This window comes from Chelmon rostratus, chromosome 18 (assembly GCF_017976325.1).
Source record: "Chelmon rostratus isolate fCheRos1 chromosome 18, fCheRos1.pri, whole genome shotgun sequence".
NCBI classification, from domain to species: Eukaryota; Metazoa; Chordata; class Actinopteri; order Chaetodontiformes; family Chaetodontidae; genus Chelmon; species Chelmon rostratus.
The window spans coordinates 9,688,640-9,716,442 of record NC_055675.1 but is presented as its reverse complement, the minus strand read 5'-3'; the positions used below and the strand labels follow the sequence as shown (position 1 = coordinate 9,716,442).

Sequence of the window (27,803 nt, the reverse complement as noted above, 5' to 3'; positions counted from 1 at the left end):
ATCACCCTTCCAGCCCTTCCTCTCCCGACTTTCCAAAGTTTCCCTTTCACTTAAGTCGCGTGGGGTGACTTCCATAGTTGCTCAAACGACGCAGCCTTTTGTCAGAGACGGAAAAAAAACACAGCGTCGTGTAGCGCAGAGGACTCCAATGATGTGGCTGCGCTGCGGGTGCGCTTCAAAGTGCGTCGTTTCTCCCCTCGGCCGTCGTTTCTTCAAGTCTTATTTCCAAGCTCTGGGTCGAGGGAGGAGTAACGTGGCGGCGTTTATGCCGGAGGCTGCGGGCTTTGAGGGGGTGTCGGACCACTCGGCGCTGCAGGACTTTTCCGTCTCCAACAGTGAGAGCTTCTGGGCCGCTGCGGCGCGCCAGAGGCTGAGCTGGATCAGTCCTTTCCACACGGTCCAGGACTGCGATCTGAGCCGGGGCAAGATTAAGTGGTTTGAGGGAGGAAAGCTGAACGTGTCCGGTAAGATTACCTTCACACATCATGAGAAGACGACCTGTAGCCTGACTGGATTTAAACAGATTTGGTCGTTAGAATAAAGTGGTTGGTTCAAGTCATAAATCAGAGGCAGTCGGCTGGTTTTATTTTGAAGCTACAGTTTTCGGTGCTGCTTTTGAGGTCACTTCTTAAGAAAACAAGTCCACAGACAGCGAAGGCATCACCATGCAAGCCAGTCACTATCAGCATTTCGAGCCAAAGAATACCTTGAACGCACCGTGCTGATGTGACGTTTTGTATGTGTGTGTATTGTGGTAGTGAACTGTCTGGACCGCCACGTGCACACCTGCCCTGAGAGGGTGGCCCTGATCTGGGAGAGAGATGAACCGGGGTCAGAGGTCAAGGTCACCTACAGGTCAGCAGCTTGGATGTAGAGTGTGTGTGTGTGTGTTGTGTGTGTGTGTTCCTCCTCCTTTCACCTGTTTGGTGTCCTGTGGTCCATTGATGTCTCTCTACAGGCAGTTACTGGAGATGACATGTCGCCTGGGCAACCTGTTAAGGCGGCGTGGCGTGAAGAAGGGGGACTGTGTCACCATCTACATGCCTCCTTGCCCTCTGGCCGTGGCGTCCATGCTGGCCTGTGCCCGGATTGGTGCGGCACACAACGTGGTGTTTGCGGGCTTCAGCCCCGAGGCTTTGGCAGAGCGGATCAGAGACGGTGAGACGGTGACTCTCCCCTGCTGCTGATGATGATAATGAGATCTAAGTGAATGAGTCCGGCAACAGATTTCCACTGCACACTTTAAAGCTGCACCTGTCAGTATTGTTATTAATAATTGGTCAAATCGCTATCTGTACTGTGAAAGGTGTCGCACAGAGTTATCACCTCCCGCTCAGCTCTGTGGGGTGTTGTAGTGTCTTTCAGCTCATTGTGTTGGTGTTACTGCGCAAGAAATGAAGAATCTTGAACTGGATTCTGAAGCCTGGCAGCAGCTTTTCCACCCACTTGTAAGCAGCTTAGGGGTGTCTTGCTAAGACAGGTGAAAAGAGATGAAATAAGTGTAATTATCACCATCTCACCTCTGAGCACAACGGCCCTGAGTTTGGCAATGTTTCTCAGCTGCTAGAAACAGAGCCAAACAATTCAGATGCTGGTCAAGACTCAAAGCCTGGCCCATAGATAGGCAGAGATTATGGAGGGTGTGTTTAACAGAAGAGGAGACAGAGCCAAGAGGTCAACACCCTCTGGGCCATAAACAAGAACTTCTGTTTTTATGTGTTAGACTTTTGTGCTTTGTGATAAACCTAGTTAGGTCAAGTTTTATGTCACAACACACTTACCTCTAGTATGTAAAAGTGGTCGTAACAGTGCAGTTAATTCCAAAAAAACAAACAAAAAAAACACCTCAGCGGTCTGATTCCACTAACGTCTCATTTTCAGCTCAGTCCAGCACCGTCATCACGGTGAACCAGGGCGTCAGAGGAGGCAAAGTCATCGAGCTGAAGAAGACGGTGGATACAGCTGTTCACAGCTGCCCCACAGTACAGCAGGTGTTTGTCGCCATGAGAACAGAGAATCCGGTCGCCATGACAGCCAGGGACGTCCTCATGGAGGAGGTGAGAGAGATTAAGATATTAATGCCAACAGCGGGGCACCACAGCTGCACTTGGTCACTTTTCACTGGATCAATAAAGATGTTTCAAATTTTTATTCGGCAAAGATGCATTTCTTGCATCCTCAAAACTTGTATTACATGTGAAAAAGCAATTAAGTTTGTTCTGCTGTGGTTTTATCACTGTGCTGCATCTACTGCATGTGACCTTTAACATATAATCCTTACAATTCACCGTGTTGTGCAGGAGATGCTGAAGGAGGACGCGGTGTGTGAGCCGGCCGTCATGGACAGTGAGGACGTTTTGTTCCTGCTTTATACGTCCGGCAGCACAGGGAAGCCCAAAGGACTCGTCCACACTCAGGCTGGATACCTGCTGTACGCTGCGCTCACACACCGGGTAAACATCAAGCTCAATCCATGCTGGCTTGTTGACTTTAGTTTTTTTTTTTTTTAATCTCACACAGTGTATAGTTTCTGTATCCTAGCAAAGTGAGTGAGCAAAATATGATCCACGATCCAGTGTTTGACCATCTGGGTGCCATATTTAGAAGATTTTCACTGCTGTCCCTTGCTGTCAGACAGCCCTTTCCAATGGGAACTGAAACCACTGTCGCTCTCTCCAAAGCCGCCAGACTCCTTTGACAAAAGCAGTAATTTTACCTCACGGACCTCAGGATTTGCTGCAAGGTAAAATTACTGTCTTCGTCAAAGGTGGGCCTTTTTTTAGGTGGCTACCATACATTTTTCTGCCGCTGCCAGTCTACAGCAGTACATTGCTCAGCTTCTGTGCTGCTACTCGTGCTGCTTCTCCAAACTGGGGGTGTGCCAGCCGCCATCTACTGTAGTTAATATACTGACTGTGGATAAGCATGTCACACAACCCCACTCCAGAAAACCCAAGCCATCCCTTGAAATGGATTATTTGGGAGCACGAAAGGAAACCAAACATCACGTCTCTCCTAATGTTCAATCGTCCCATCAATCTTCCCTCCTGTCACCAGTATGTCTTCAGCTACCATGACGGAGACGTGTTCGGCTGCGTGGCAGACATCGGTTGGATAACAGGGCACAGTTACAGTGTCTATGGGCCCCTGGCCAACGGGGGAAGCACTGTCCTGTTTGAGAGCACTCCTATTTACCCTGACCCAGGTATGAACGTGAGTAAATGTACGCTCTGGTCGACAAATTCAAAATAAGATGTCGTCATCTGATATTGTAACTATTAATCTTTGTTGTCATGTTAATATAAAATGTCACGTTCTGCTGTTGTTCACACCCTCTAAGTATTCCCGTCCACTGCTGGGAGCTCTGCATGCTTGTGTCTCTGTCTATGAATAACTGTTTACATTTGCTGTAAACAGTTATTCTTAGTTGAACTTGGCCTGTCCACACTAAAATTAGGACTCCTGCATACACAGTCAGGACACACTTATCATACATGTCAGCACACACACCTCGTTATCGTCAAGGAGAAACTGTTCACAGCAACACTGCACAGGGTTTAACATCTGTCTGTTAGCCTTCAGCTCTCAGACTGCAGCTTCAGTCCAATCACCAGTGTCCGATATCAGGTTTTCAGCCTTCTCCTCGGACCATGCTGACTCAGACATGTTTTCTTCACAGGAAGGTACTGGGAGATGGTTCAGAGACTCAAGATAAACCAGTTTTACGGGGCTCCCACAGCGATCCGCCTGCTGCTCAAGTACGGCGACCACTGGGTGCAAAAATACGACCGCTCCACCCTCAAAACTCTCGGCTCTGGTAAATGCGCTGCTCAGAAACACCTTTATGTGCGCAAGAGGTCAACGTTGAAGGAAGTTTTTTTGCAGCCTGGTTCAAGTTCAGTTTTGACCAACCATACACCCCACAGCTTTTAAATGCAGTGGATGATTGAAATGGACACATCTGCTCTTTCACATTTATTTTCACTTCCAAATGATAATAACATTGATGAGCAAACTGATTATTTGATGCACACCTGTCATGTAAACTAGCTGGCACACGTGTTAAACTTCACTGTGATGGTCAGCAGTGTTTGTTTCACATGCTGCGGAGTTACCAGACAAATTCCCTACTTCTAAGCACACACACGTGTTACATGCTTAAAGTATATTGGAAGTCAAGCCTGGCCGGTATGTCAACATGCCTCAGGGAGCCACAGTGCCCACGGCAAGGTCCAGCACACACACACCTGCTCCCCTGAAACATGAAGCTTATGGGTTACAACACAAAGCTCAACAGAAGGAATGTAAATCCTCTTCCTGACCAACACAGATCTCAGAAACTCTTGTTGACCACAGCATCAATTTTCAGTTTGTTTAGCATAAATGTAAAAAAAACAACAACAACAATGTACAACTGCCTTATGTGATTTGAGCTGTCCTTGTCTGTGTGCAGTGGGAGAGCCCATCAACACTGAGGCGTGGGAGTGGTACCACAGAGTGGTGGGGGACGGACGCTGCCCTGTGGTGGACACCTGGTGGCAAACTGGTAACAGCTAACAGCTAGCAGCTCCGCGAGGGTGTGAACACACTGGTGCTTTCAGCTAAATGCTAGTGTCAGCGTGCTAACATGCTCGAAATGACAATAACTTGCTGATGTTATGCAGATATAATGTTTACTCATGTTAGCATGTTAGCATTTAAGCATCAATAAAAACAAAGTAAGGCTGAGGCAGAGGTATTTAGTCATCAACCAAATGATCAGACATCAAATCAAATTTAGGCCTGATTCTGGCACTCTCTCAGGCATTGACGTTCGGGTTGCTGTGTTTAATGCTTATGGCCTCCTTTCATGTGCTGCCCTCACCAATTAACCAAATCATAGCTGTTGTAGTCACACTGAACTTGGTGTGCATGCTGTGAGTCTCAGTAGTAGCATTTCATCACTCGTTAGCAGGATCACGATCCCTCCACAAAGGGGCCGATGGGTTCAAGAACCCTTCCTCAAACGGCCACGTCTGCAGGCACTGAAACGGCCCATCAGTCAGTCTTAAAGGGGACAGTAGACTCTGCTCCGTCATTCCAACAATAACAGTGTTGCATAACGTTGTAACTGGGGTCGTGCATGCGCGTGCATGCACCATACTACAGTAAGTGGGCGTGTGCACGTACAGTGTGCGCCATCTCTCTCTCACCGACACACAGAAAATGAGGGAATATTTTTATCCCCTCTGGACTCCCGAAACAAACCAGATGTTTTCCACTCGGAGTAAAACATCTGATTTCAGGAGCAGCACACGAAACCAGACGCATGAACTAAATCTACCACGTTAACTTTAACACAGCAGATCCACGGCCATTTCATCCCTGTTTCCCTCTTTGTTTGTCAAAACGCTCACATAAGCCAGTGGAAGTTTGGACAGCTTTGACCGCAGAATGCAGACGCCATGGAGCTGCCAAGAGAGCCCATAACAGATCAGATCCTTACACGTACTATCAGATGAGTCTTTGTAGTGCAGCTTGAAACCTCACCTCCTCTAAAACCCACAAGAAATCTAACACTGGTCTTCTTTTGTCTGGGCACAGAGACACAGAAAAAAAAACTGCGATAATGATAACAGTGAAAGAGAAACTCTGACCTGTATACTTTACTCAGAGTGTAAATTGTGCCAGAGTACACTGCACTGGGTGTGACACAACTTGCAGTAAAACTGTCCTTCACCCTCGTTTAACCGCGGGTGTCACTGCAAAATAACGACTATTTCCAAGCTAAAGTAGCTTATGAAGCTTATGATGAGACATAATGACAACATGTTTAAAATCAGCTGATTTCACTAATATAATCAATTTTGCGGATGAACACAGGACCCGGCTGACACGGTGCGTTTTATCCCCGGCCACTTCAAATTAGATTGAGTAGCGACCAAATGGAGCAAAGCTGTGTTAATTACCATACAAATGGCGAAAATCTATAATTAATTGACGATAATTAAACATCAGAGCATCATGAGCTCGAGAATTACAGACATGGATATGACCCGATTACCCTACTTCAGCAAAAAGGATTAGATTAATGTTATTTTCCTGGACCAGCGTTCCAATTAGGACTAAGTGGCATTATTCATAGAATGCCATTTGGTCGATCCGAGAGCAAGTAGCCTGTTTAGAGAGAAAATTAGATTTTGATCCGCTGTTGGCATAACGCCGCCGTGTTGGATCATACAGGACTACATATTTATTTAAAGCAGTAATATGATATTTGGGAAATGCCCTTATTTGCTTTCTTGCCCTGAGTTAGATGTGAAGACTGATACTGCTCTCATGTCTGTGTGCTAAACATGAAGCTGCAGCCAGCAGCCAATGAAAACAGGGGGAATGGCCAGTCTGGCTCGATCCAAAGGTAGCACAATTTGAGAATGGAGCTAGGCTAGCTGTTTCCCCCTGTTTCCAGTCTTTATGCTAAGCTAAGGCAGCCGGCTGCTGGCTGTGACTTCGTACTGAACAAGCACAATGAGAGCGTCTCATCTAACTTAGTGTAAGAGCCCAAAGAAGCAAATTTCCCAAATGTTGCAGACAGACTTCACTCATGTTGGAAGAGTCTGAACTGCCAATGTTGATGATTTTTTTTTTTTTTTTTGGGGGGGGGGGGGGGGGGGGGGGTGGGGGGGGGGGGTAGTCCAGAAGTCTCAGCTACAGTTTGAACAGGATGCCAATTGCTAATGCTATTGTGGGATCATCTGTTGTGTCCTACTTTATAATGGGTCCCCTCTGCCGTCTCAGGCACTGGTGCCACCAACACCACCAGGCGGATTACCAGGATCCCTCAGGTCCATGCGAACCTAATTGAATTTAATTTACTTAGTATGGCTGTCGATCCACAATCTACATCTGTAGCAATGAGAGGGGCTTATGCTAGATTTACAAACTGTTCGTTTCTCCCACTCTCCCCTCTGTCCCTTTCACTTTTCATTTGACTTTTTCTGCTGTTTCTCTAAATCTGCATTACTGATAAACCAGTTCTTTGTCTGTCTAGTGGGTGCTGCAGTATATTAATCTGGTCTAACATCCATGTTTTTCACCTTAACAGTGGGCTTTTGATAATAAAGTCTGATAATGTTCTGTATTTGACTAAAACCAACAATGAATTGATGCTAACAGGTATTGCCCATGTAGGCAAAGCCACCGTCATCAATGAGCCATGCTGTTGCACTGTGTGACATGTTCCCTCGGGCACTGGAGTTTATTCTGAGTGGATCCCACAAACACGACCCTGCTGCTGGAAATACTCACTGGAGCACCAGATGTGTATTCATCCGCAGCTGACAATAGTTCCCAACAAATTCACAAATGTTTGCTAAAAATACTGCCCCAACAATGAAACAATACCATTTTTTATTTATGCCATCAGGAGGAAACAATGGATCCAGTGCCACAGACAGAAGGGAAGTCAGAAAAGATGTAGTTGAGAATTAACTGAGACAAATTGTTGTTTTTGGTCTTTTTTATAGGATTTGTTGACAAAAACAAAAATATAGAATAGCAGCAACTTTACAATCTGCCTTGTTTTGCTCTGTGTTGTCAGAGACAGGTGGCATCTGCATCACCCCAAGGCCATCAGACCCGGACGCAGAGATTGTCCCAGGAATGGCTATGAGACCTTTCTTTGGCATTAAGCCCGCCCTCATGGACACTGAGGTGTGGTGCTCATCCCTGTAAATGTCGGGTGGCTGGGAACGGCCGGCGGGGAGGGCCAGATTAGGATTATAAAACAGTCACCAGCTGTGTCACTTTTGATATCCCACCCTGCTCCCACCCTTCAGTCCCGCTCTGTCTCTGTGCGTGCCAAACGCCATATTAAAAATCTGTCACGCAACTTTGTGGCTATTGCAGTTGCACAGATTGTGCGGACAGTTGGAGCGGTGTCTCTGAGCTGATCTCTCGGCCTCTTTCTCACCCGCACACAGCAGTTTGACAGCCTCATTATTCACAGGGTTTCGTGTAGCGCTATCATTGTTTTCTGTCATTTTGAAAGGAATATTTTTGAGATTTTATATCAGTCTTGTCCAGTTATTAGATCAATCACTTGATAAAGAATGCTGGAAATAACACACACTGAATAATACTACATTGCATAATTTTTTAGACATTATTTTTGTGCTCAGTTATTATTTTATTTTGCATTTATCACTGTTTTTTACATTTCCTTTAGGGAAAAGTGTTGTCTTCCAACCACACATCTGGAGCTCTGTGTATATCTCAGCCTTGGCCTGGCATGGCCCGAACTATTCATAACAACCACCAGAGATTCATCGAGACCTACTGTCAGCCTCATCCTGGTACGCTGTATTCCAGACCAAACTGTCTCTGCTTTATGCTGATGTCTTGTTTTTGTACGGTGACGGTCTCTAAACGCCGTCATCTTTGTACCAACAGGTTACTTCTTTACTGGTGATGGCGCCTATCGCTCTAAGGAGGGTTATTACCAGATCACTGGTCGCCTTGATGATGTCATCAATGTGAGCGGTCACAGGATTGGGACAGCAGAGATAGAGGATGTTTTGGTAAGGTCAATCAGTGATGAACTGATTATATTAATGCCTACATTCATATGAACTCATGCTAACATGCTTGTGCTTGTCTAGAAAATCTTTCTATCTTTATCCTTTTAGCAAGTAGAGATGCACCTTTTGTTCAGTTCTGATCCGATTCCGATAGTTCAGTTTGGATATCTGCTGATATCAATACTTTCGAGACTAAAATATCTCCAAAATAAGGACATGTGAGTTGCCAGCTGTTCTGAGCTCACTCAGTTGCAGACAGTCTCATGTTCAAGCTCAGCCTGTACATCTTATTTAGAATCTTGGGAGACAAAACAAATATGGGGATTGGCTATGGGCTTAAAACTGCATCATTACATCTTTATAATTCAGAAAAATCTCAGACTCTGGAATATGGATCTGTATGTGGATCCACAGGGTCAGTCCCATATCTGATGAGTGAATCACATCAGTATCAACACCAGATACTGATTATTGATTGAGTCTGTGCCAGCTCTACTAGCATGCTATGAAAGCATTCATCTCTTTCAGGAAATTGATCAAATTTACAGTAGTTTTACAGATATCCATTCATGGCCATTAGTTTGAACAAGTGTTTATTTTTTATTTTACGTAGAAATCATGTTATCAACAACATTATTTTCTGAGGACCATGAAAGCATTACATTTCAAGGAAGTCCAGCCAGTATTTATGAAGACTTTTGATTCTGGACCAAAGTGTGCCTGAGATCACTGGTGCACCTAAAAACATACCTTTAGCCTGGTTGAAAAGCAGAAAAACAAAGTCTCCAGTGTGATATGAAAGCAATTTGAAAAATGTAGCAGTAAAATCATGAATGAAATTATATTGAACTACAAGTAAAACGGTTGACATCTTTGTACAGGATTTAAGCAATTTCAGTTGCATTAAAAGTGCTGTTTTAGATCCTTTCCCCCAAATGTTTAGCCAAAGAGGCGTTTGATTTTCCCCTCCCATTTTTAAAGCAGGTAAATCTTTCCCCATAAAGTGTGCAGATGATTCTGATTGTGGTTTCTGTAACAGAATCAGTGCTCTGCAGTGGCCGAGTCGGCTGTCATTGGATACTCGCATGACATCAAAGGTCAAGGTGAGCGGGAAATCCTTTTCCAGTGTAATTCAGAGAAGAAAATGTGTTTCCGACATCATGTAGTTCACTGGGATGGATGCCCTCTCTCTGTGTTGTCAGGTGTGTATGCCTTTGTCGTACTAAAAAAGGGTGAGGACGCTCAAGAGGCGGACTTGTCCCGGCAGCTAAACGGCATGGTGTCAAATAAGATCGCCAAATATGCCTGTCCAGACTGCGTCCAGGTAATTCTGTCTCACTGACTTTAAATGCAACACAAGCATTCAAAGACTAACTTGCGCTTTGTCACGTGGTCATATTGTGGTCTTTCTCACAGCTCGTCCAGCGCCTGCCAAAGACACGTTCAGGTAAGATAATGCGGCGGGTGCTGCGGAAAGTGGTGGAGCGAGACTTGAACGGGTTGGGGGACCTCAGCACGCTGGATGACCCTGCAGCGGTTCAGGAGATCATCGAAGGTCACCGTGAGCTCAGTAGTAAACAACAACAACCATGATAATGAGAAATCTGAAAACATTCCCATCTAAAGATATTAAAGTGATGCTTTCATGTTACTCTGTTTCATTTAACTAGACTTACAAATATTGCTTTTATTCTACATGCATTGAAATTTTTATGAAATCAGGTAAACAACTCTGTAAAACCGTATGTATAATCTGCAGATGTACTCTGCTATTGATTAGAATTAAAGGAAAGGGCTGAGAACATTGTGTTTTTATGACAAAATTGGAACTAACATTCCAAATGTAGTGACTGTAAACATAATACAATAAAATAATGTAATCTCACGTAAAAACACACAAGTGAGAGTCTAAAGTGTTTCCTCTCTTTTCTGATTCATTCTCATGATAGTTCAATTTATTCTGGCAATTACGTTTCCATCCAAAACATTCGTTTGGTAAAGTCTTTGGCTCCAAGACATTTGGCTGTGCTCCTCCCTCTCACCCACAAGCGTCCTCCAAACCATCATCTTGTTTGGAAAAGTGTTGCACTCTCACCTATTTTCTCAACCTCATATTTAACCGAGGAAGCCACTGAAAAATGTTTGTCTTTTAAAATGCCTTCGAGCATGAACACATGTATAACTACATACAAACCGGATGTGTACAGTCGGCCTCCTCTGCTGGAGGAGCTGGGCTTTAAAGTACCTCGCTGAGGAGCACTTGAGTGTTAGTAACTGAGGAATTCAGGAGGGTTTTCTGTTGTCGTCTCCCACGCTGATGCTTCTTGCACGTCCAGGATTTTAAAGACACCACTCAGCAGTCATGTGGCTTCTTCTCCAAAACTGAGGCTCCCGCTGCCTCCTTTTAACTTGGTTAACTCCCACCGGCCCCCTCCACACAGCTTCAACTGGACATCGTGGTACTGTGAGAAACACATTAAGACACGTGAGAACAAAGCAAACATTTGGAAAACATATTGAAACCAAGATATCAAGGACTGACAAAAAAAGCACAAGTTCAACTTTATTCATTCCAGAGGAGATTCAGGGAATCTGAGAAAGTGGGAAATTTGTCTTGCAGCCAAGGAAACAGAGCACACAGACTCAGGTACATAAAACATGAAAAAAATGCATGAATACATGAGCACATCAAGTGACAACTGGAAACCTAGAGCATGTTTAGCCACTGCTAAGACATCATCAGCCCTCAGTAATGGGTAACTATTCATCAGGTGGGTCATCATGAGGATTTAACAGTTTGATGGCCTGAGAAATGAAATAATTATGCATAATTCCTTTAGACCTGTCCTTTGGTAGTCTAAATCTCTGTCCGGAGGGTTGGAGCTCAAATTCAAGTTAGAATGAAGTGTGTTTTACAATGAGTTAACAAGGCCAGTAAAACAGGGAGGGCCCTGCTTTACTGGCCACTTTTACTATATGTTGCAACCAATTCCTGCTGTAGAAGAGCGTCACGTGTTAAGTACACACACCAAACCAGTTGAGCTTCTGGACAAACAGCTTTTTTTACAAACTGCCACTGAGTTGCTGGGAGAAACTTAAAAATATCTTTGTAAACAAACAGACAAATTCAAGTATTTTCCCACCACTTTGAATTTTTTTTTCCTGATGACTTTATTTTTAACTCTTCTGATTTCTGGATCTTTTGGTTCAAAATGGCCAAAAAGTGAAGTCAAGCCATCGTTTCAGTTTAAAGCTGGCAGGTATATGTGTGTTCAGCCTACCTTCTCCAGGCTGCTACGGTGTCCCAGACTGACCAAAGTCATGCCGAGCTGTTTACAGGTTCGGTAGAGCTGTGCTTCAGCCTCCTCCGTCAAAGCGCTGGTGGCCTCATCCAACACTGCAAGGAAAAAAAATAAATTATACAAATGGCAAACAAAACCCAAAACTATTTAAGAAAGGTTCATTCTGGGAGAAGAACAGGATGAAAACATGGAAATGTTTGACATCTGAAAGGCAAAATTTAGGTGATAAATCAAAGACACTGAAAGTGCAGGATCAGAATAACTAAAAGTGTCAAGTCCTCAGATGCTTCCATAAATACATTACAGAAATCCAAAACAACAAACCTGCATATTTGGGCTGCAGGTAGAAGAGTCGAGCAAAGCAGAGACGCTGCATTTCACCTGGAGACAGAACATCATACCTGCAGAGAAAGAACAGTTCACAGTCTGCATCACTCTGAAGAAGAAGAGTAACACAGAAACACTTAATACACATATTTATTGTTTGACTTTGTCATTGTTTTTTTTTTAATCTCACCAGTTCCAGTCCACCATTTCATCCAGCCCACCTGTCCGCTTCAGGAGACTGGACTGGAGCACAGACAGAAGAAGAGTCAGGATCAGTGGATGCTCAAACTCAAAATTATCTAATGAATTATTCAAAAAATTTAGCAAAACCGTTTGTATGAATACGCTGTCGGATAAATCACTCACCACTCCTGCTAGTTCCAGGAACTGTAGAATTCTGTCATCGTCCACTGACCCTGAAAAAAAGAGCACTCACATTATGAGCGTCACTAACTCAGATGCACGGAGCAACGTCATCTATACGAAGTTATGAGGCATGTGGCATTATTGTATTATTGATCTGCTTTAATCAAACAACATGCTGGTGTCAGGAAACATTTGAAATGATGTATTTCTCAGGCTTTTAGTAAAGTATGTAAATGTTCTAGTAGTCCGAATGACATACAACATGTCTACTTCGTCTGTTTTTGTTTTGTTGAGTCGTATGTTTGTACTTTTGCCAGAACTACAAACGGTGATGAAATTAATATAAAACATGATACCTGAATCAGGGTAAATATCCTTCAGTGGGTAAATCACCTGTTGGAGAAGAGAGTTCCAGGTTATCTTCATTCAGTCTGATCTTTCTTTAACTCGGGTAGAGTTCACCACTTTGATAAACTTGCAACAAGCATAGCATCTACACGTAAAGTATGTGTTTATCATTTGACAAGTTACAGCGTCTACAGAGAAACAACATGAAAGCGGAGACAGCGACCTGTTCACGCAGCGTGCCATCGGTCAGGTAAGGTTTCTGTGGCAGGAAGAGGGTTCCCCTGGGCCCGAAACACGTGGTCATCTGGACAAAACCTGAGGAGACAGGCGGTGTCGTGAAGCTGCTAATGTGTGCAGGTAACATAAGTCATTTTTTGCAATCCTTTGACTTACATTTTAATTGTGAAGAGTATGAAAAACAAATCAAAAACAGTGCTATCATATGCTCTAGATCATGTATGCAACCTTCTTGTCCTATCTGTCATAGGACAGATCCAGGATCTGTATAATAGCGCTTGCAGTTGTCTCCTCTCACTCTGTCTGCCCTCAAAAACATGTCTCAATACTTTAACGAACAACTTCTAAGTCTCTTGCCAATATGTCCATGTACTGTATTGTATATTTTCAGACGTGGACTCTCGCATTCTTCCTCTATTTCTAAATATAAACAATTACTCCAGACTGGTCAGGAGCCACCACACCTCTTCATTAATCCCTTCCTGTTGTAAACTTGATTAAAATGAATCAAACTTCTTCCTCCCGCTGCCCTCTCACCGCTGTGTGCCTCCCAGAGTCGGTTGAGGACCCTCAGTAGCGATGTCTTGCCGGTGCCTGTGTTCCCCACCACCAGTAGATGTGTCCCCTGGCTGATTTTCAGACTCAGATCCTCCACCAGCAGCTGGTCTGAGTAAGGAGATGTGTATGAAAGATGGTCCAGGATGAAGGCAGTGTCCACAGGGCCTGCGTGGACATTGAAGTCACTGTGCGGAGAAATTAAATAAAAAACAAAGAACATGTAGAGGCTAGAAAGCTTTGTTATAAACATGCAGTGTAACTGTTGCAAGATGCAATCTGCTGCTTAAATCTCTTTGACTGTACTTTTTAGTAGGAGACAAACCTGTCAAAGTCATAGCTTTCTCCTGATGCTGGGTCATAGTCACACTGCTTGCGCAGGATGTCATCCATCACCTCCCTCAGCTCCCCAATCCTGAGCACAACACACACACAGATTTGTTGATGGAGAGCTGGGTGGCATACACGAACGCTGCTGTGATCATCTGTCCTCCAGGAAGTGACTTTAAGTATGCAGTGTGATACCTGTGGGTGTATCCAGCCACATCTGACAGAGCGGTTGACAGGTCTATTAGCTGCGTGAAGCCATTTATCAAGTAGATGCAGACAAAGGCGTTCTGAATATGAACAAGGAGAGGGAGAACCAGAGCAGAGGGTAAAGACGAGACAAGATTGTCACGAGCACAGCAGTAACAAAAAGGCAGCATGAAAAAGAGTCAAGAGGAATTAGATACTGCAGCTACAATGATAGTTCTTTCTGCATGTAGAAGTGAGGTGTCTGCCTAGAAACCAGCATTTTAAAGCATGCATGCCTGTGGATGGATGCTTTTATGCTGGGAGAAAGCTTTTGCTGCCACCTAGTGGTTGAATCAGCTACAAATCGACAATAAGCCATCGATTCTGAGATGGCAAACCTTGCATACTCTCTGCCATCTCTCAAATATACTGTGAAAAGGAAACTGTATACCCATTCAGGATGTAAATTTTAAATATGTTATTATTTAATATGTTGATGTGTACTTGTGTCACTTATTCTTAAATTGTTTCAATGAGTGTACTCTTTTTTTCACTGTTTTTGCCTTTGCACAAGTTCTGAGAAATAAGGAAAGGGGAAAAAAGGACCTGCATACCTTACTGATGAGCGCACTGAGGTCAGCAGGAGTGAGATCATCGTAGACACCGGTGAAGATGGGGATGGCGATGATAATGTAGCTGAGGAAACCTCCAAGGTAGTCAAAGGTGTTTACCCCAACTGAGAGAGGAGAGTTACAAGTTAGCTCTGCAAGTTTAATACAAAGCAATCGATGAAAGGTATGGGTCAGTGAGAGGGGGCGTATAGGATGTTCTTACTATAAAGCCAAAGCTCTTTGTTTATTAGACTCTTTTGAGTTTGCAGCAAAGCCTGCAGTCTTCGGTTGGTCCTCATGTGCTCCACTTTGCCAGCTCTAAAAAACAAAGACAGCAGCATTTTTTCCATCCTGCTTTCACTCCCTGATCAGAGTGATTTGGTGTTATCAGAGAAATTCAGACAGTGGCAGATAATGTTTTTACAGTTTTTGCAAGTGCAGTTTCCATGTAAGCTGTACCAGTCATAGCTATCCAACCTTCCTGAAAACGTATTTCTATGCAGACACGATACGAGCTCAAGACGCAGTAAAATAAATCAGAAAAAGTTGACCCTTGTGTATGAGTCGTGTTTTTGTGCCTCACCTGTAAAAAGCTGCAGACTCTGCATTGACACGGATCTGCATGTGCTTAAATCTGGAGAGACAAATGAAAAAAGAAGTTTTTCACTTTCAAGCAGCACAGATTTAGCATGCAACATTTAACTTGTGACATTAAGATAAATTCAGAACTCCTCTTTCAAAGTTGACGCATATCCTGTGTTATTTCCTAAGAGGAAAAAGGCACTAGGCCAAAGTCTACAGAAGCTTCCTCATAGCAAAGGACTGACTTCCTTGACAATAAACACTGAAAGGATGTACATCAAAGCTGGAAAAATACTTAACCACTCTGTTGAAGTTCAGAGAAAACACATTTAGGTCAGTCCTGCTCTGCTCGTCTGTCAGCACACGTCCTTACTGACACAGTATTGTGTGCTGACACATCGAGACTTGCATACTGAACATACCTGAAGTCACCTTCCAGTTTTTCTTGCTCAAACAGAGTCGACACAATTGGCCCCATGAGGATTTTATTGGCAATGGTCCCGATCACAAAGTAGCCAAAGATACTCAAAAGGCCGATCCAGCCGGTGCTGCAAAAACAAGGCAATTCAGAGTGGTTTATATAGGCTGCAGACAAAGTGACAAAGACAGCGAGAAGGAAAATACATTAAAACAGAATAAATTTAAATCAGATTAAACACTCAAAGCATACAAAACATAATACGCATAGATATAAAAGTTATAGCGTCATTCTAAAAGCAATGGCAAGCTGTTTTGCCTCCATTTAAATAAGATTAGAGTTGCAGCAAACGTTGGAAAAAAGCAAAAAGTGTTTTTCTCTCTTTCATACCTGTTTTTCCTCTCAATCGTTTTTTACGTAAAGTGCAAACGTCAAATACAGAGCACATTTGTATGTCTCAGATGATGCTTTAACTTTAACTTGAGAGTAGGTGTTAAACGTAGCATCAGTGCGATTTGCTACAGTGCATTATATGTTTCCACATTCCTCTACAAACTCACCTATAAAAGCAGTGGTAGGTGTAGTAAGCCAGCGTGAATGGTGACACAATCAGACGACTCGCCATGGTGCTCATCTGCTTACACAACCTCTCTGCATCCTGACTGATTCGCTGGTCTCTGAGTTAGACAGAAAGAAAAGCTAAGAAAAAAACAAACCAAATAATTTACTCCATAATAGCTACACAATCTTATCTATAAAGCCCTTCAGATGACAGATTTTCACGGACCCTTGACTATCTATATTTTAACACCTATGGGCAGTGAAGAATTAAAATTGCATTTGTTTCTTTACTGCTGAAAAAGCACTAAACATGACCACAAAGAGGAAAACCATGAAAGCTTACGGGTTGTCTACGTCCTCTCTGAGTACATTGAGTGTATAATAGACCCGGCCCTGGAAGTAGTCAGTATGGAGGCTCTCAGTTAGTGTCTTCCTCCAGCTAACATACATCTGATTGCTAATGTACTGGTCCAGACTTTTCAACTGGGAGAGGGAGAGAGGAGCACAAAGAGAGAGAGAGTGAGAGAGGCTGTTGATTACAGAAAAAAGGTAACACAGAGACAATAAACTGTAACTACATGATGAGACATCAAGAGTAAAGCAGCTACAATAGACGGTGGAAGATCTGTTTCCACAGAATAAACTCAATTTTGAGATGTGAGGTGTTGGCTATTTTTCAGGTTGAAAATAAAGTGTGCGGAGGCTGTAAAATGAATATGTCAGGCTGTCCTGACCCTTTTGTCCCTGATAACAGCAGTCCAAAATCAAACATGCTGTCATACAATAAAACACAGGAAGCAATGTACCTGATTGTTTGCTTTTGTTTCAGCACACATCCAAATATGTCTCTGGATAGATAGTGTACAGTGCTGGGAACACTGCATGATAACAGTAATGCTGCATTTGAATCACATAGAATAAATAGGCTGCCTTAATGCTAGTAAGACTGTTAGCGTAGCAACGATCTGCATAATATTGAATATGGTGTCATGGCCAGTTGATGGAAAAAGTCAAAAAAGCACCTAAAGTGAATTGAGATATTTCAAGATAACAACAAATAAACCTTTTGATCAGTAATATATGTGGAGGTATTAGGGCGAGAATTCTGAGCAAAAATCTGAATTTGGTTGCATACCAAGGAAAATGTTGGCTTATTTAAGCTCCACGCTGATCACTGAACGGAGAAAACTGTTGAGAGTGCAGAACCTAGAAGTACTAATCTAAAACTACTGATACGTTTATCAACACCAAATCTGAAGACCGGTCAGAAGTAGAGCTGTGCACAAAGGAATAGATAAGAGAGACATACAGCTGAGCTTTGGACATGCGTGAAGCGTAAAGGCTTAAAAGACCAAATTCCATGTATAGCAAAACTGTAAGTACGAGCTCCAGGGGGCTGAACTCTATTGGTATTCTTTGGCTACCACTGTCAGTACGTAGGTCAACATCTGCCATCTCCCACAGCTCCTTTAACTTACTGTGGAATTGAGCAAGATGAGCACCAAAGCTCTGCCGACCAAACCCCTGAAGCCGGAGTAATCTTTGTCTGCCAGCACGCTGTAGAAGTGGCTGGGGAGGACACCCACTTGGTAAATGATCAGCTGCTCTGATGGCAGAAAAAAGGGATGTGTTAGCGCATTACTAACGGAGTCAGAGTCTTGTAAAACAACATAAGGAAATGAGGCAACGCTGTGAGCTAAAGGTCAGCATAAATAAAAAAAACAGCATGTGGTCTAGTGTTATCTGAAGTGTGGCTTTACAATGCCACAAAAGGCGCTGTCTAACAGGCAGTGAATGTGTCTCGTGACTAAGCTTCACAAGAGAGACAAGTTTATGTGTAATTTCGACTCATTCGATCTGACCATGACAATTTTAATTCCCCTCCTGGCTTTTCTTGTCTTGCACAAATAGCTTTTTTGTAACTCCAGCAGTTACCTGTCAGAGTGACAGCAAGCAGCGTCCCGAACATCAGAACACTTTGACTGGTCCATGATGGGAACAGGACCCTCTGGATGCTGCAGAACCTCTGAACAAACCTCCAGTCTAATTTTGCTCTGAAGTTATGCACAGCAAGGGACAAAACAAATGTGTTTTCAGAAATTGCAACATTTGAGTCTTATGAATGAACCTATTGTGTTCACGTGCATGAAAGGTGAGACTTTGTTATGATGAAATTGTGGCATTTTTAATCATGTTTCCTCATACTGCAATATCAACACTAAAACTGCTTGTTTAGATCTACCAGTACAGAGCTGTAGTGTATTTTAATTATTGTCTGGATTGTCTGGAATTATTGTCTTAAAAAAGGCTATACTGTGAACTTACGGATCATGTATTGCAGGGAACATGATTTTCAAAATAAAATCCCAGAGAAAATACTGACATGAGATAAATTAGTAGAGGAATGACAGAAAAAGTACCTCCACGAAAACTATAGATCTCCATCAGTTAGATCGGAAGTCTTACCTTTTCGTCCCTCTTGACTTTTCTAAACGAGGCATCAGCACTAGTTGTCGGGCAGGAATATCCCTCCCAGGTATAGCTTCATATGTTTTTCAGCCTTGACGTGAGCGAATATTAAGCTAACTTTAGACTAAATAATGTTAACGTCTCGAGCAGCCAAAGTGAAAGTTAATCGTTAGCTAACCCACACCGGTTGGAGAGGGGAACGACGAACAAATTCCTTCAAAACTATCACTCTCGTTATTACTTTCACGGCTAAATTCATTAGCTTAAATGTTTGCTAATTTCAGCATCGTCTAACCGTCCAGTACTCTGCTAACTTCCTCCTGAAGTGAAGGTGAATGTTTTGGTAGGAAAAAGTAAAATTCCGGACATCCGGTTTAATGTGAGTACATTTTTCAAAATAAAAGCTTCAAAACCTTTTCATAGCAGGGCAACGTTAGACGTTGAGATGCCTGGCTTGATGAGCTTGGAGAGACCTGAAAATTTGAAAGTAGTACTTTGATAATACCTTTAATAATGAAACAAGTATGTCAAATACAAAATGTTTCCTTTACTGGAAAAGCAACTCCTATCACTCATGTTTGGTCTAATTTCTGTGGAGTATTAGTACTTGAAATGCTGACAATAACATCTTAAATCTCACATTAGCTGATAAATGTATAATGGTAAAAGATTGGAGAGACAGGCAAATGTGGTGACCCTCTGTGAAATCTTAAAGGTTTACACACAGCCATCACCCAAAGTTCAGCACAGAGAAGACCTGTGATTAGGCTGAATGTACATGTGGACTACAATCAATTAAAGACGTTAAATGCTATCTAAATTGTTCAAAGGTTAAGCATGAACCCAATGTGCTATTTGGTACAGGGGGTAAAACCCATGACCCAGGTTAAAGGAGGAAGTAAGATTACATGCAAATTATATTTCCTTGCAAGAAAGATACACTGAAAATAATTTTTAAAAAACCATTAAAAATGTTTTTCTTTTTCGGAATATTTTATTCATCTCATTTCCATATTTTTCCAAAGGATACAGTTCTTGCATTACAGAAAAAGATGGGGGAATGTATGGTAATAATATAAATGTCCCATGAGTACTTATGATGTATAAAGTATGTAAGTATAAATGCTTAAGCATTAATATTCTGACATGGATATTGCAGTAAACTATTACTGTAACATTACAACAGCAAATAAACAAAGACTTAGACAGGTGCTAGAGTCTGTGATTTTATACTGCAGAATAAGGAAGGGCAGCAGAAATGTCTCCTGAACATCATTTTTAGGAATCAGATGTGAATGGTATAGATTAAGATTTTTATTTTATTGAGCAACAATTCAGCTCAAATTAGTTAAAATGGCAAAATACATTATCAAAAATATGCTATTTTAATTGTGTGATTTTTCAGAGTATACTGAATTTACATTTGGATTAAAATCTCAAACGATTTGGAAAAAAAGCATACACATGTACAAAAAGGATCAGGGGATGAGATAATGCTGGCTATAGTAAAAACGACACAGTAGGTCTGCTCAATGAGGGAAAAAAGTACGAGTCTTCCAGATTTAAATAGAGACCGTGTACACACCAGTTAGCGTAAATACTTACAGTACTTTCTTGCATCCAGACTGGTTTGATTTGCGCAAGGCAACAAATGAAAAGTGAAGTGACTTCACACATTACCGATTCATGGTTTGGTTTATTTTGAGAGCATTGAATTCTCCATTAACATATTATATATCTCGAGTAAAATGATGGAAATGCACAACAGATTCCGCACTAATGAATGCAAGCATCATAACAGTACATCTGACAGATTTTGTATTTGCAAAGTTCCTGTTAACACTTAAATATGTCGACCACAGGTGGATCTTAAAGGACAAGGCTGGTGATGTTCTATATTGTTGTCATTGTCAACAAATCCCAAGACTCAAACCAACCATGCTTCAGTCTGTCCCTCTAATACTGTCCAACTGATCTGTGGCCTTTGGACCCCCACCGAGTCCACTAATTCCAACTGAAGAAAAAATTCTTTGAAAATGGGTTAAAAATATATACTCTCCATTTAGAAAAAACAACTAAATTATCTAGCCACTGATACCGTATTTACTCCTGTTTCAGTATTTGTTGGGGGCTATTTTCAGCCACAGGTTGATACACATTTGGCGTATTAACAGTGTGAGAATGGTGTATATGGCATCAACTCAAAATAAACTTCAGTGCCGCTGCTCATCATAATGAAGAAACATGTCACCTAGTGCAACAGCCTGGCTCACTGATAAGTTCTAACAGGTTTTCAACAACAACGGCACTCTATGGCACAGAGGCAATATTAATTGACAATACAAAAGATATAGAATATCACCACATTTCTCCTTTAAATCAGTTTCTGCCATGCAGAAACAGAGACTTTATCTTGTGTGAAGACAAGTAGCATGTTTCTGTTTGCCTTCATTGTGTGGGTGAACATGTCAGCAGTAAATGACAGCTTGCGCACCACACTCAGGCGAGGTTTAAGATCCTAAAGAAGAGAGGCACCACACAAACACAACTAAAACCAACAACACTGTAGACAATGTAACGGTACGGCAACTCTACTTTCATGTGCTGCCTCGCCTGTCTTACATCATCTGAAGGCAGCTCGAACAGTCGACATAAGAACGGAATAGTCACTGCTTTCATAACCATTCTCGTGACGAGGATTACAGCGACTCCGATGAGGAAGCGCAGTAGGGAAACAACCACCAAGCTGGTGCTGATTGGTGGTAAAGTTAGAGGAAGTGAGGACAGAGGTGGATCGGCCAGCAGACCCAACTGATAGTTCACATGGGTAGCCAGAGCAGCTCCTGCCCCGGTGCCCAGAGCCTGAGCTGTATCGCCTCGAGAGGTGCTCCAGGAATCCAGAGAGAAAGCAACAAGTCCCAGGCTCACGTGTGACACGATAATCACAAGGGGAGCGAAGTGATCCATCATGTAGAAGCTGTCAATCTTGTCCAAAATTGGCTGGAAGAAGGCTAGAATAAGAAGGCTGTACAGGAAGCCGGTGATTACCTCCTGCAACACAGGGACATTAATCATTGTAAAGCAGAAAAAAAACAATATGAAAGCCAATTCTAATAGTGTTATACTCATATTTACACTCTACAAAATACTAACTTGATATACACACAGCCTTATAAAGCATATTGATGATTCTTTAGCTTTGTTTTAACCACAGATTTAAAATGAGAAGCCTGCCTGCTTCCTGATCTGTATGTGGCGCTAAGCAACACTTTTGACCAGGACACTTAATTTAAGCCACTGACCAGCTTTCCCCTCTCATAAAACCAATTGCAAAATCACATGGACTCCTGACAGGTGTTACTACTGGAAGATTGCAGAACATATACATACATAACACAATATCTATTAACAATAGTCGCCCTGCCACCAAATCTAATCTGACTTTATCTACTGGCTTGGATTTGTTTATTGGCTCGGTTTACAGATAATCTTCCACGAATCATAAAATTTAAGCCCCATGTAGGTTACTAACATGAAAAATGGGGCATGCGTGCATGTTGTGAACATTAATATAATGTATACATGTAAAAAGACATTATCTGTCTACTCACAGAAATAGAAAACATGCACAGGTTATTTTCAAGATACATTTGTAAACCTGGTGCTAATACTATTGTCCTCCATTATATCAAAGAATGAAATGCAGCATCAGGTATATTTGTGTCATGTCAGCATTTACAGCCATTCAAGGAGCATTTGATAATGATAAGATCAATGACACCAGAAGCTGAAGGCAGCAGTGCTTTGCATTTTGTTTCCTAGAGAACATTTTTGACCAAGTTGAGTCAGACCTCATTAACGAGAGACTATTTAATTTACATGTCATATTTATTTCAAACATACTTACCAGAATAGAATGCATCCCCATGTAGACTCTGCTCACACAGACCAGGACACTCCAACTGAGAGCCACAAAAAAGCCAAAGAGGAAGGGGTACTAGGAGAGAGAAAGCATGAAGACATGGTATTAAAAAATGAGCATACATATTAGAAAGGTGGTTGAAGATAAGCCTTCAAATTTTTTTAAATCCAGGTCACAGTTTTCTGAAACAGTTTTCTTTAACAGTGGACTCGTGGACCGGTATTGCAGAACTACATTTTTCTTAACATCCCGCTGACTATGGCCAGAGCATAAAGTAGAATTCTGGTAATGAGAAGCTACAATATCACAGTTCCTAGAAGGGCATTAATGGCAATATGCTCAACTTACATGAAGTTTCCTGGACAGTTCACTGTCAGTAGAAATACTAACTTTCAAAAAACACAGTGCACAGTCCATTTACAAAACATTTTGCTGATATCTTCGAAACAATCCATGCAAAGGTCACTGTGTGAAAGCAAGAGTCCACAGCCATGAGCTGTGAGGCTGGACTTCGGCACAGGGGTGCTTTGAGCTGAATGCTCATGTCAACATGCTAACATGCTCCCAGTGATGATGCTGACATACTGATGTTTTGCAGGTGTAATGTTGACCGTGTTCACCATCTTAGTTTAGCATGACAGTATGCTAACATTTGTTAATTAGTGCAGCTGAGGGTGATGGGGATGTCCTTGGTGTTACATATATTCAGTCATAAAACAAAGTATTGGACAGCTAATAAGAATAGGTCTAATATTGTTTATCTAACACTAAGACTCTTCTTCTTGCCCTGGAAGCTGTTTATGGTCTGACTGCATCTTATCTTTTGTAACCCTTTAAAACCCATTTCTCTGAAATGTTTCAGGTCCGCAGTCTTAGAAATCAGTGAACACCAAGGGAGTTCAGGCAGTTCAAACAACTGCCTGTATTTGGTTAAAAAACAACGACAACTTCCTGGTTATGACCCCTTCGATGGGCTTTTTGCCTGCAGTAAAAACAATCTTTCAGTCTTTTTTTTTTTTGAGAAATAGCATTAGTGCATCTCTTTTTAACTTTAAACATACAGTGCACAAGATGCAGGGGCAAGATGATTTAGAGATTATTAAAGAATTTTGAAATACAGGATTTACATTCGCACTAAAAAAGGACAGGAATGTGTTATGCATCATTAATGCATCACTTTTCAAAAAGCATGCAGGCTGCTAATTCTTGTGAGGGGTTTTACAGTACTTTATCCAATCTGAATTCAGTGCCACATGTGTTTCCTGAATCTGAATTCAAATCCTTGAGCAAATAGATTTAGGTGTAAAAATGAACTTTTGAACAAACTAAATTTTCTAACATGCAGCCCAGACCCAGTCATGGAGGGGGACAGACAAATGACATATCTGTCGCTCATCACGAATGAATTACAGCCTAAAAGTACTACAACACGAACGGTATTTAAATTGGATATCCCTGTAATTTAGATTAGATAAGATAAGATAAGATAAGACAAGACTTTATTAATCCCCAGCTGAGGAAATTTGAGATTTCTCTTTTCTTTTGGGATGCAGGCAGCAGATCGATTGCTGTCCTACATTGTTTACCTCTTTGCACAAACATGGTGGTGGAAAATGCAAACTGTAACAGCCCTATCAGTAGGTCAAGAAGTTTCAGTGCTTTGGACTCTCTGACCTGGTTGATACTACACTACATTATTTTCTCTCTAAAATCCACAGCATTGAAGTAACCCTCCCAACCCCCCGTCCTTCATTTTCACCAGAACAGGCACTCAGTGACAGTTCTCAGTCGAGTTCTGTCATCCTTGACTGTCTCACTTTGATCATTGCATTGCATTTGCATTGCTGTCCACTGATATTTCAGATCAAAATGCTTTTTGAAACCAAAAATGATTCTTACTCCGCCTCTATTTCACATTCACTGGTCCCGTATCATTCTCTGACAATGTGGAAAAACGAGTCTCTGTTTATCTAAAAAACAAAGCTATCTCTTCACTCCTCACCTGTACTTCTCTGACACACCCTGTCATGTGTTCATTATCTTCTTAAACAGAGGAATGTTTGTCGTCCTCACATGAGACTAGGCAACAAGCATTACAAGCATTAATACTGCTTTAAAGGCTGTCTGTGCTTTTTCCCTCCTTTGGCCAGACTAACCCACAGACTGGCACTGAGATGCCATGGAGTAACATGTCATGCAGGCTTTTCATTTCTTAGAAAGTCAGGTGTCCTGTGTGCTTCTTCGAACTCTGATCTTTATGATTTAGATTTAACTCAAACAAACATGTAATATACTGAAAGATGTTGGATGTGGAAAAATGTGGAAAATGTATCAACATTTAAAAACTATAGCTCTTGGGGCCCCTGAATGTCTGGGACTTTGGTGCGTCTGGCCACCTTCCCTGTGGGTTATCAAAACACGTTCATATCCTGTGCAACAAGGCTGGACCACTGAATTCTAATGTGACATGAAGAAAGAGAATGACACTGGAGTAACACTGTGATATTTGTCGATTTACATGCATCAGGTTGTGCCTAATAATCTGTAATAACACATTTCCAGCTCCATAACATGTATTGCCACAGGGCTGGATTACTGCTGCCGGGGGCCCTGTGGGTGACAATGAACTGTGGGTCCGATTGCACCCACTGTACAAAATAAAAAATGGAAAATGAACACACTTTATGGAAATAAACCCTTCATTCGGGGAAGAGGAAAAGGTAGAAAAGTTCTACTTCACTTATGAAAAGCAATGTTTTTTACCAAGTGTGATTACTGTTTAAACTCTCTATTAACAAATCTGATAGGTGACGAGATACTAAGAAAAAGAATCTGGGTGGCTTAAAACCTTGCCTGAACAATTTTCTGAGGAAGTGCAGTACCTAATACTGTGCTTCAGTGTTTATGGATTACCAAGCAAGATAGGGCTGCAATTTAGGATTATTTTTATGATCCATTTACCAATTGATAGCTTTTTTGATGAATGAATTTGTCAATAAAATGTCAGAAAAGACAGACAAATGCCTACCACAGTTTCTTAAAAAAGTTAACATGTTCACCACTTCACAAGCAGGAATGCAAACACCAAAAATATTTAGTCTCATGACAGACCAAGAAAATCAGGAACCAGAGCATTCTTGACATTTTTGCTTCAAAAGTAAAAAAAAAAAAAAAAAAAAAAAAAAAGGAAGTTTCTGATAATAGAACAGCTGCAGTCTGCATCGCAAAACCTTGTTCTCACCTGTATTTAACACTTTGGAGTGTTGACAAAAGTGCTCACCTGCCACCGTCCGTAGGTCAACATGAAGAGACAGAAGGGTATGGCTGTCCCCGTCATGGCGTGCGTGGACGGCATGCTGTACTCGGAGTTGTAGAAGACCTCCACCTTCACCACAGGAGGGGAAGCCGGCCGGGACCAGCGGACCATATCCTTGGTGGACTGCCCCACGAACAGGTTCCAGGCCCAGACAACGATGAGTCTCCGGCTAACCAGGGCGTCGATGTTCCAGAAGAGAAATGGGAAGAAAATGATGAAGAACATCTCGTTGCCCAGCTCAGTCCCAAACGTGAACAGGTAGAACAGAAACTTGTTGTGGATCAGGAACTCTTGACCCATGTCTCCGGTCAGGGAGTTTTTCCGGAGAGGTTTTGCCCTGGCGGAGTCGATAGCTGCTGCTGTTGCACCATCAGGCCCGACGGTCTTGTCACCCTGCATCCCGTTAACCTGCGGTGCGGGCGCATCCCCGGTCGCTCCATTCCCGACACTGACGTCCGAGCTTTGTCCTCCGTGTTGGACCCTCTTCCGCAGCCCGGAAAAGTCAGGCTCAGACAGTCCGCTGTCCGGCTTGGTTGGTTTCGCCGGAAATGTCCCTTTAACGCCGCAGAAATTTTGAAAACTGGCTACATGGCGGGGTTCTTGGAGATAATTACACAGCTGTACAAAAGTCTTTACAAAGTCTTTCGCCATGACTTACAGCAAAAGTTAGCTTAAAATACACAACTCTGTTTCGTCGCAAAAATTAAGTTCATGTTCATCGAGTGAGCTTAATGAGAAGTGGAGCTCGGTGACCGCTGCATTCCTCTTAACGAAACCGAGAAGGACTTAACGTGAGCTAACAGCACGAAGCAGTTATACTCCTCTACGACCCGGTAACTGCATTCAAAATACAAACCTTGTACACCGGCGTGGAAGTTTTGAACGACAACATCCAAAGTCCATTACAGTTAACCATTACTTCACGGTATATCCTAATACATACGGCCGCCAAATAACTGCGTCAGGCCGTTATATCCTGTTGCAACTTCTTCTTCGCTTCAATTTCTTCTTCGTTTCCCGTAATGCAGTGCATTCTGGGCATTTGCTACCCCTGCTGGAGCTGTAGTAAATTACACATGTTAAAAAAAAGTATTGCCTGAAAAGTATTTGTAGGTACAGGTACATGGCCGGTGGTGGATGAAGTATTCAGATACTTTTCGTCAATAAAAGTACTACAACGTAGAACACCCCATTACATAAAAAGTCCCGCATTCAAAATTTTACTTAAGGATAAGTAGAAGTACTATGCATTAGCTGATTTTTAGTACGCATCATGCAAAATTCTTCCTTCCAGATCATTACCAAAGCTTATTATTTTATTGGATTATTATGAACATGTCAGAAGCATTTAATGTTTTTTCTGGTCAAGTAGGAGCTAATATAACTACTTTATATGCTGTTTAATATGTCAGAATGCCTCATAGTTTATGACCTGATTATATGTTTGGTATGGAACATGTTAATCCACAAAGTGACCGGTAACTGTAGATGTAACAGAATAATAACAATAATAATAATAATAACAATAAAACAATATTTATCTTTGTCATGTAGTGGAGTAGTTAACTATAAAGTTACATAAAATGGAAATAATCACGTTCAGTACCGATATCTCAAAATAGTAGTGCAATTTTAGGTAAATGCTCTGAATTTTCTTAAATGCATTGTATGCTTCCATAGATAACACACACGTATCTCCTAACATAATTTCCAGT

General features: G+C 42.1%; 3 protein-coding genes across 6 annotated transcripts; 1 reads left to right on the top strand and 2 right to left on the bottom strand.

Moving 5' to 3' along the window:
* Positions 1 to 62: 62 nt before the first annotated feature.
* Positions 63 to 10,461, top strand: LOC121621586 (acetyl-coenzyme A synthetase 2-like, mitochondrial). The gene is made up of 14 exons (XM_041958069.1): positions 63 to 464; positions 759 to 855; positions 959 to 1,158; positions 1,882 to 2,057; positions 2,301 to 2,453; positions 3,058 to 3,205; positions 3,680 to 3,817; positions 4,454 to 4,546; positions 7,580 to 7,692; positions 8,207 to 8,333; positions 8,431 to 8,558; positions 9,598 to 9,661; positions 9,761 to 9,882; positions 9,975 to 10,461. The coding sequence occupies exons 1-14, from the start codon at positions 149 to 151 to the stop codon at positions 10,149 to 10,151; spliced, it is 2,052 nt and encodes a 683-aa protein (XP_041814003.1). The 5' UTR covers positions 63 to 148; the 3' UTR covers positions 10,152 to 10,461.
* On the bottom strand, positions 7,825 to 19,159 carry abcd4 (ATP-binding cassette, sub-family D (ALD), member 4). 4 transcript variants are annotated; one of them, XM_041958070.1, is made up of 19 exons: positions 18,848 to 19,159; positions 18,317 to 18,435; positions 17,860 to 17,987; positions 16,725 to 16,864; positions 16,381 to 16,497; positions 15,825 to 15,950; positions 15,404 to 15,454; positions 15,044 to 15,138; positions 14,824 to 14,945; positions 14,219 to 14,310; positions 14,019 to 14,108; positions 13,676 to 13,881; positions 13,125 to 13,216; positions 12,910 to 12,946; positions 12,554 to 12,603; positions 12,378 to 12,430; positions 12,185 to 12,261; positions 11,840 to 11,955; positions 7,825 to 11,020 (listed from the first exon to the last, which is right to left on the bottom strand). In XM_041958070.1, the coding sequence occupies exons 1-19, from the start codon at positions 18,880 to 18,882 to the stop codon at positions 10,919 to 10,921; spliced, it is 1,848 nt and encodes a 615-aa protein (XP_041814004.1). In that variant the 5' UTR covers positions 18,883 to 19,159; the 3' UTR covers positions 7,825 to 10,918. The 4 variants fall into 4 exon arrangements, with proteins under 4 accessions (XP_041814004.1, XP_041814005.1, XP_041814007.1 ...); XM_041958071.1 differs by lacking the exon at positions 18,848 to 19,159 and having other exon boundaries at positions 17,860 to 17,982; positions 18,317 to 18,428; XM_041958073.1 differs by lacking the exons at positions 17,860 to 17,987; positions 18,317 to 18,435.
* A 679-nt stretch (positions 19,160 to 19,838) lies between these two features.
* On the bottom strand, positions 19,839 to 27,077 carry LOC121622464 (sphingosine-1-phosphate phosphatase 1-like). The gene is made up of 3 exons (XM_041959427.1): positions 26,053 to 27,077; positions 22,758 to 22,847; positions 19,839 to 21,901 (listed from the first exon to the last, which is right to left on the bottom strand). The coding sequence occupies exons 1-3, from the start codon at positions 26,737 to 26,739 to the stop codon at positions 21,350 to 21,352; spliced, it is 1,329 nt and encodes a 442-aa protein (XP_041815361.1). The 5' UTR covers positions 26,740 to 27,077; the 3' UTR covers positions 19,839 to 21,349.
* Between the last annotated feature and the right edge of the window lie 726 nt (positions 27,078 to 27,803).

Coding starts and splice junctions, on each gene's coding strand:
- LOC121621586 (XM_041958069.1), top strand. CDS start 149: ATGATGTGGCTGCGCTGCGGGTGCGCTTCAAAGTGCGTCGTTTCTCCC. Junction 465..758: donor AGGAAAGCTGAACGTGTCCG/GTAAGATTACCT, acceptor GTATTGTGGTAG/TGAACTGTCTGGACCGCCAC. Junction 7,693..8,206: donor CCGCCCTCATGGACACTGAG/GTGTGGTGCTCA, acceptor CATTTCCTTTAG/GGAAAAGTGTTGTCTTCCAA.
- abcd4 (XM_041958070.1), bottom strand. CDS start 18,882: ATGCCTCGTTTAGAAAAGTCAAGAGGGACGAAAAG. Junction 15,139..15,403: donor GAGTCTGCAGCTTTTTACAG/GTGAGGCACAAA, acceptor TTTGTTTTTTAG/AGCTGGCAAAGTGGAGCACA. Junction 11,956..12,184: donor CCTGCAGCCCAAATATGCAG/GTTTGTTGTTTT, acceptor TTTTCCTTGCAG/TGTTGGATGAGGCCACCAGC.
- LOC121622464 (XM_041959427.1), bottom strand. CDS start 26,739: ATGGCGAAAGACTTTGTAAAGACTTTTGTACAGCTGTGTAATTATCTC. Junction 22,848..26,052: donor TGACCTACGGACGGTGGCAG/GTGAGCACTTTT, acceptor TCTCTCTCCTAG/TACCCCTTCCTCTTTGGCTT. Junction 21,902..22,757: donor TGGGGATGCATTCTATTCTG/GTAAGTATGTTT, acceptor CCTGTGTTGCAG/GAGGTAATCACCGGCTTCCT.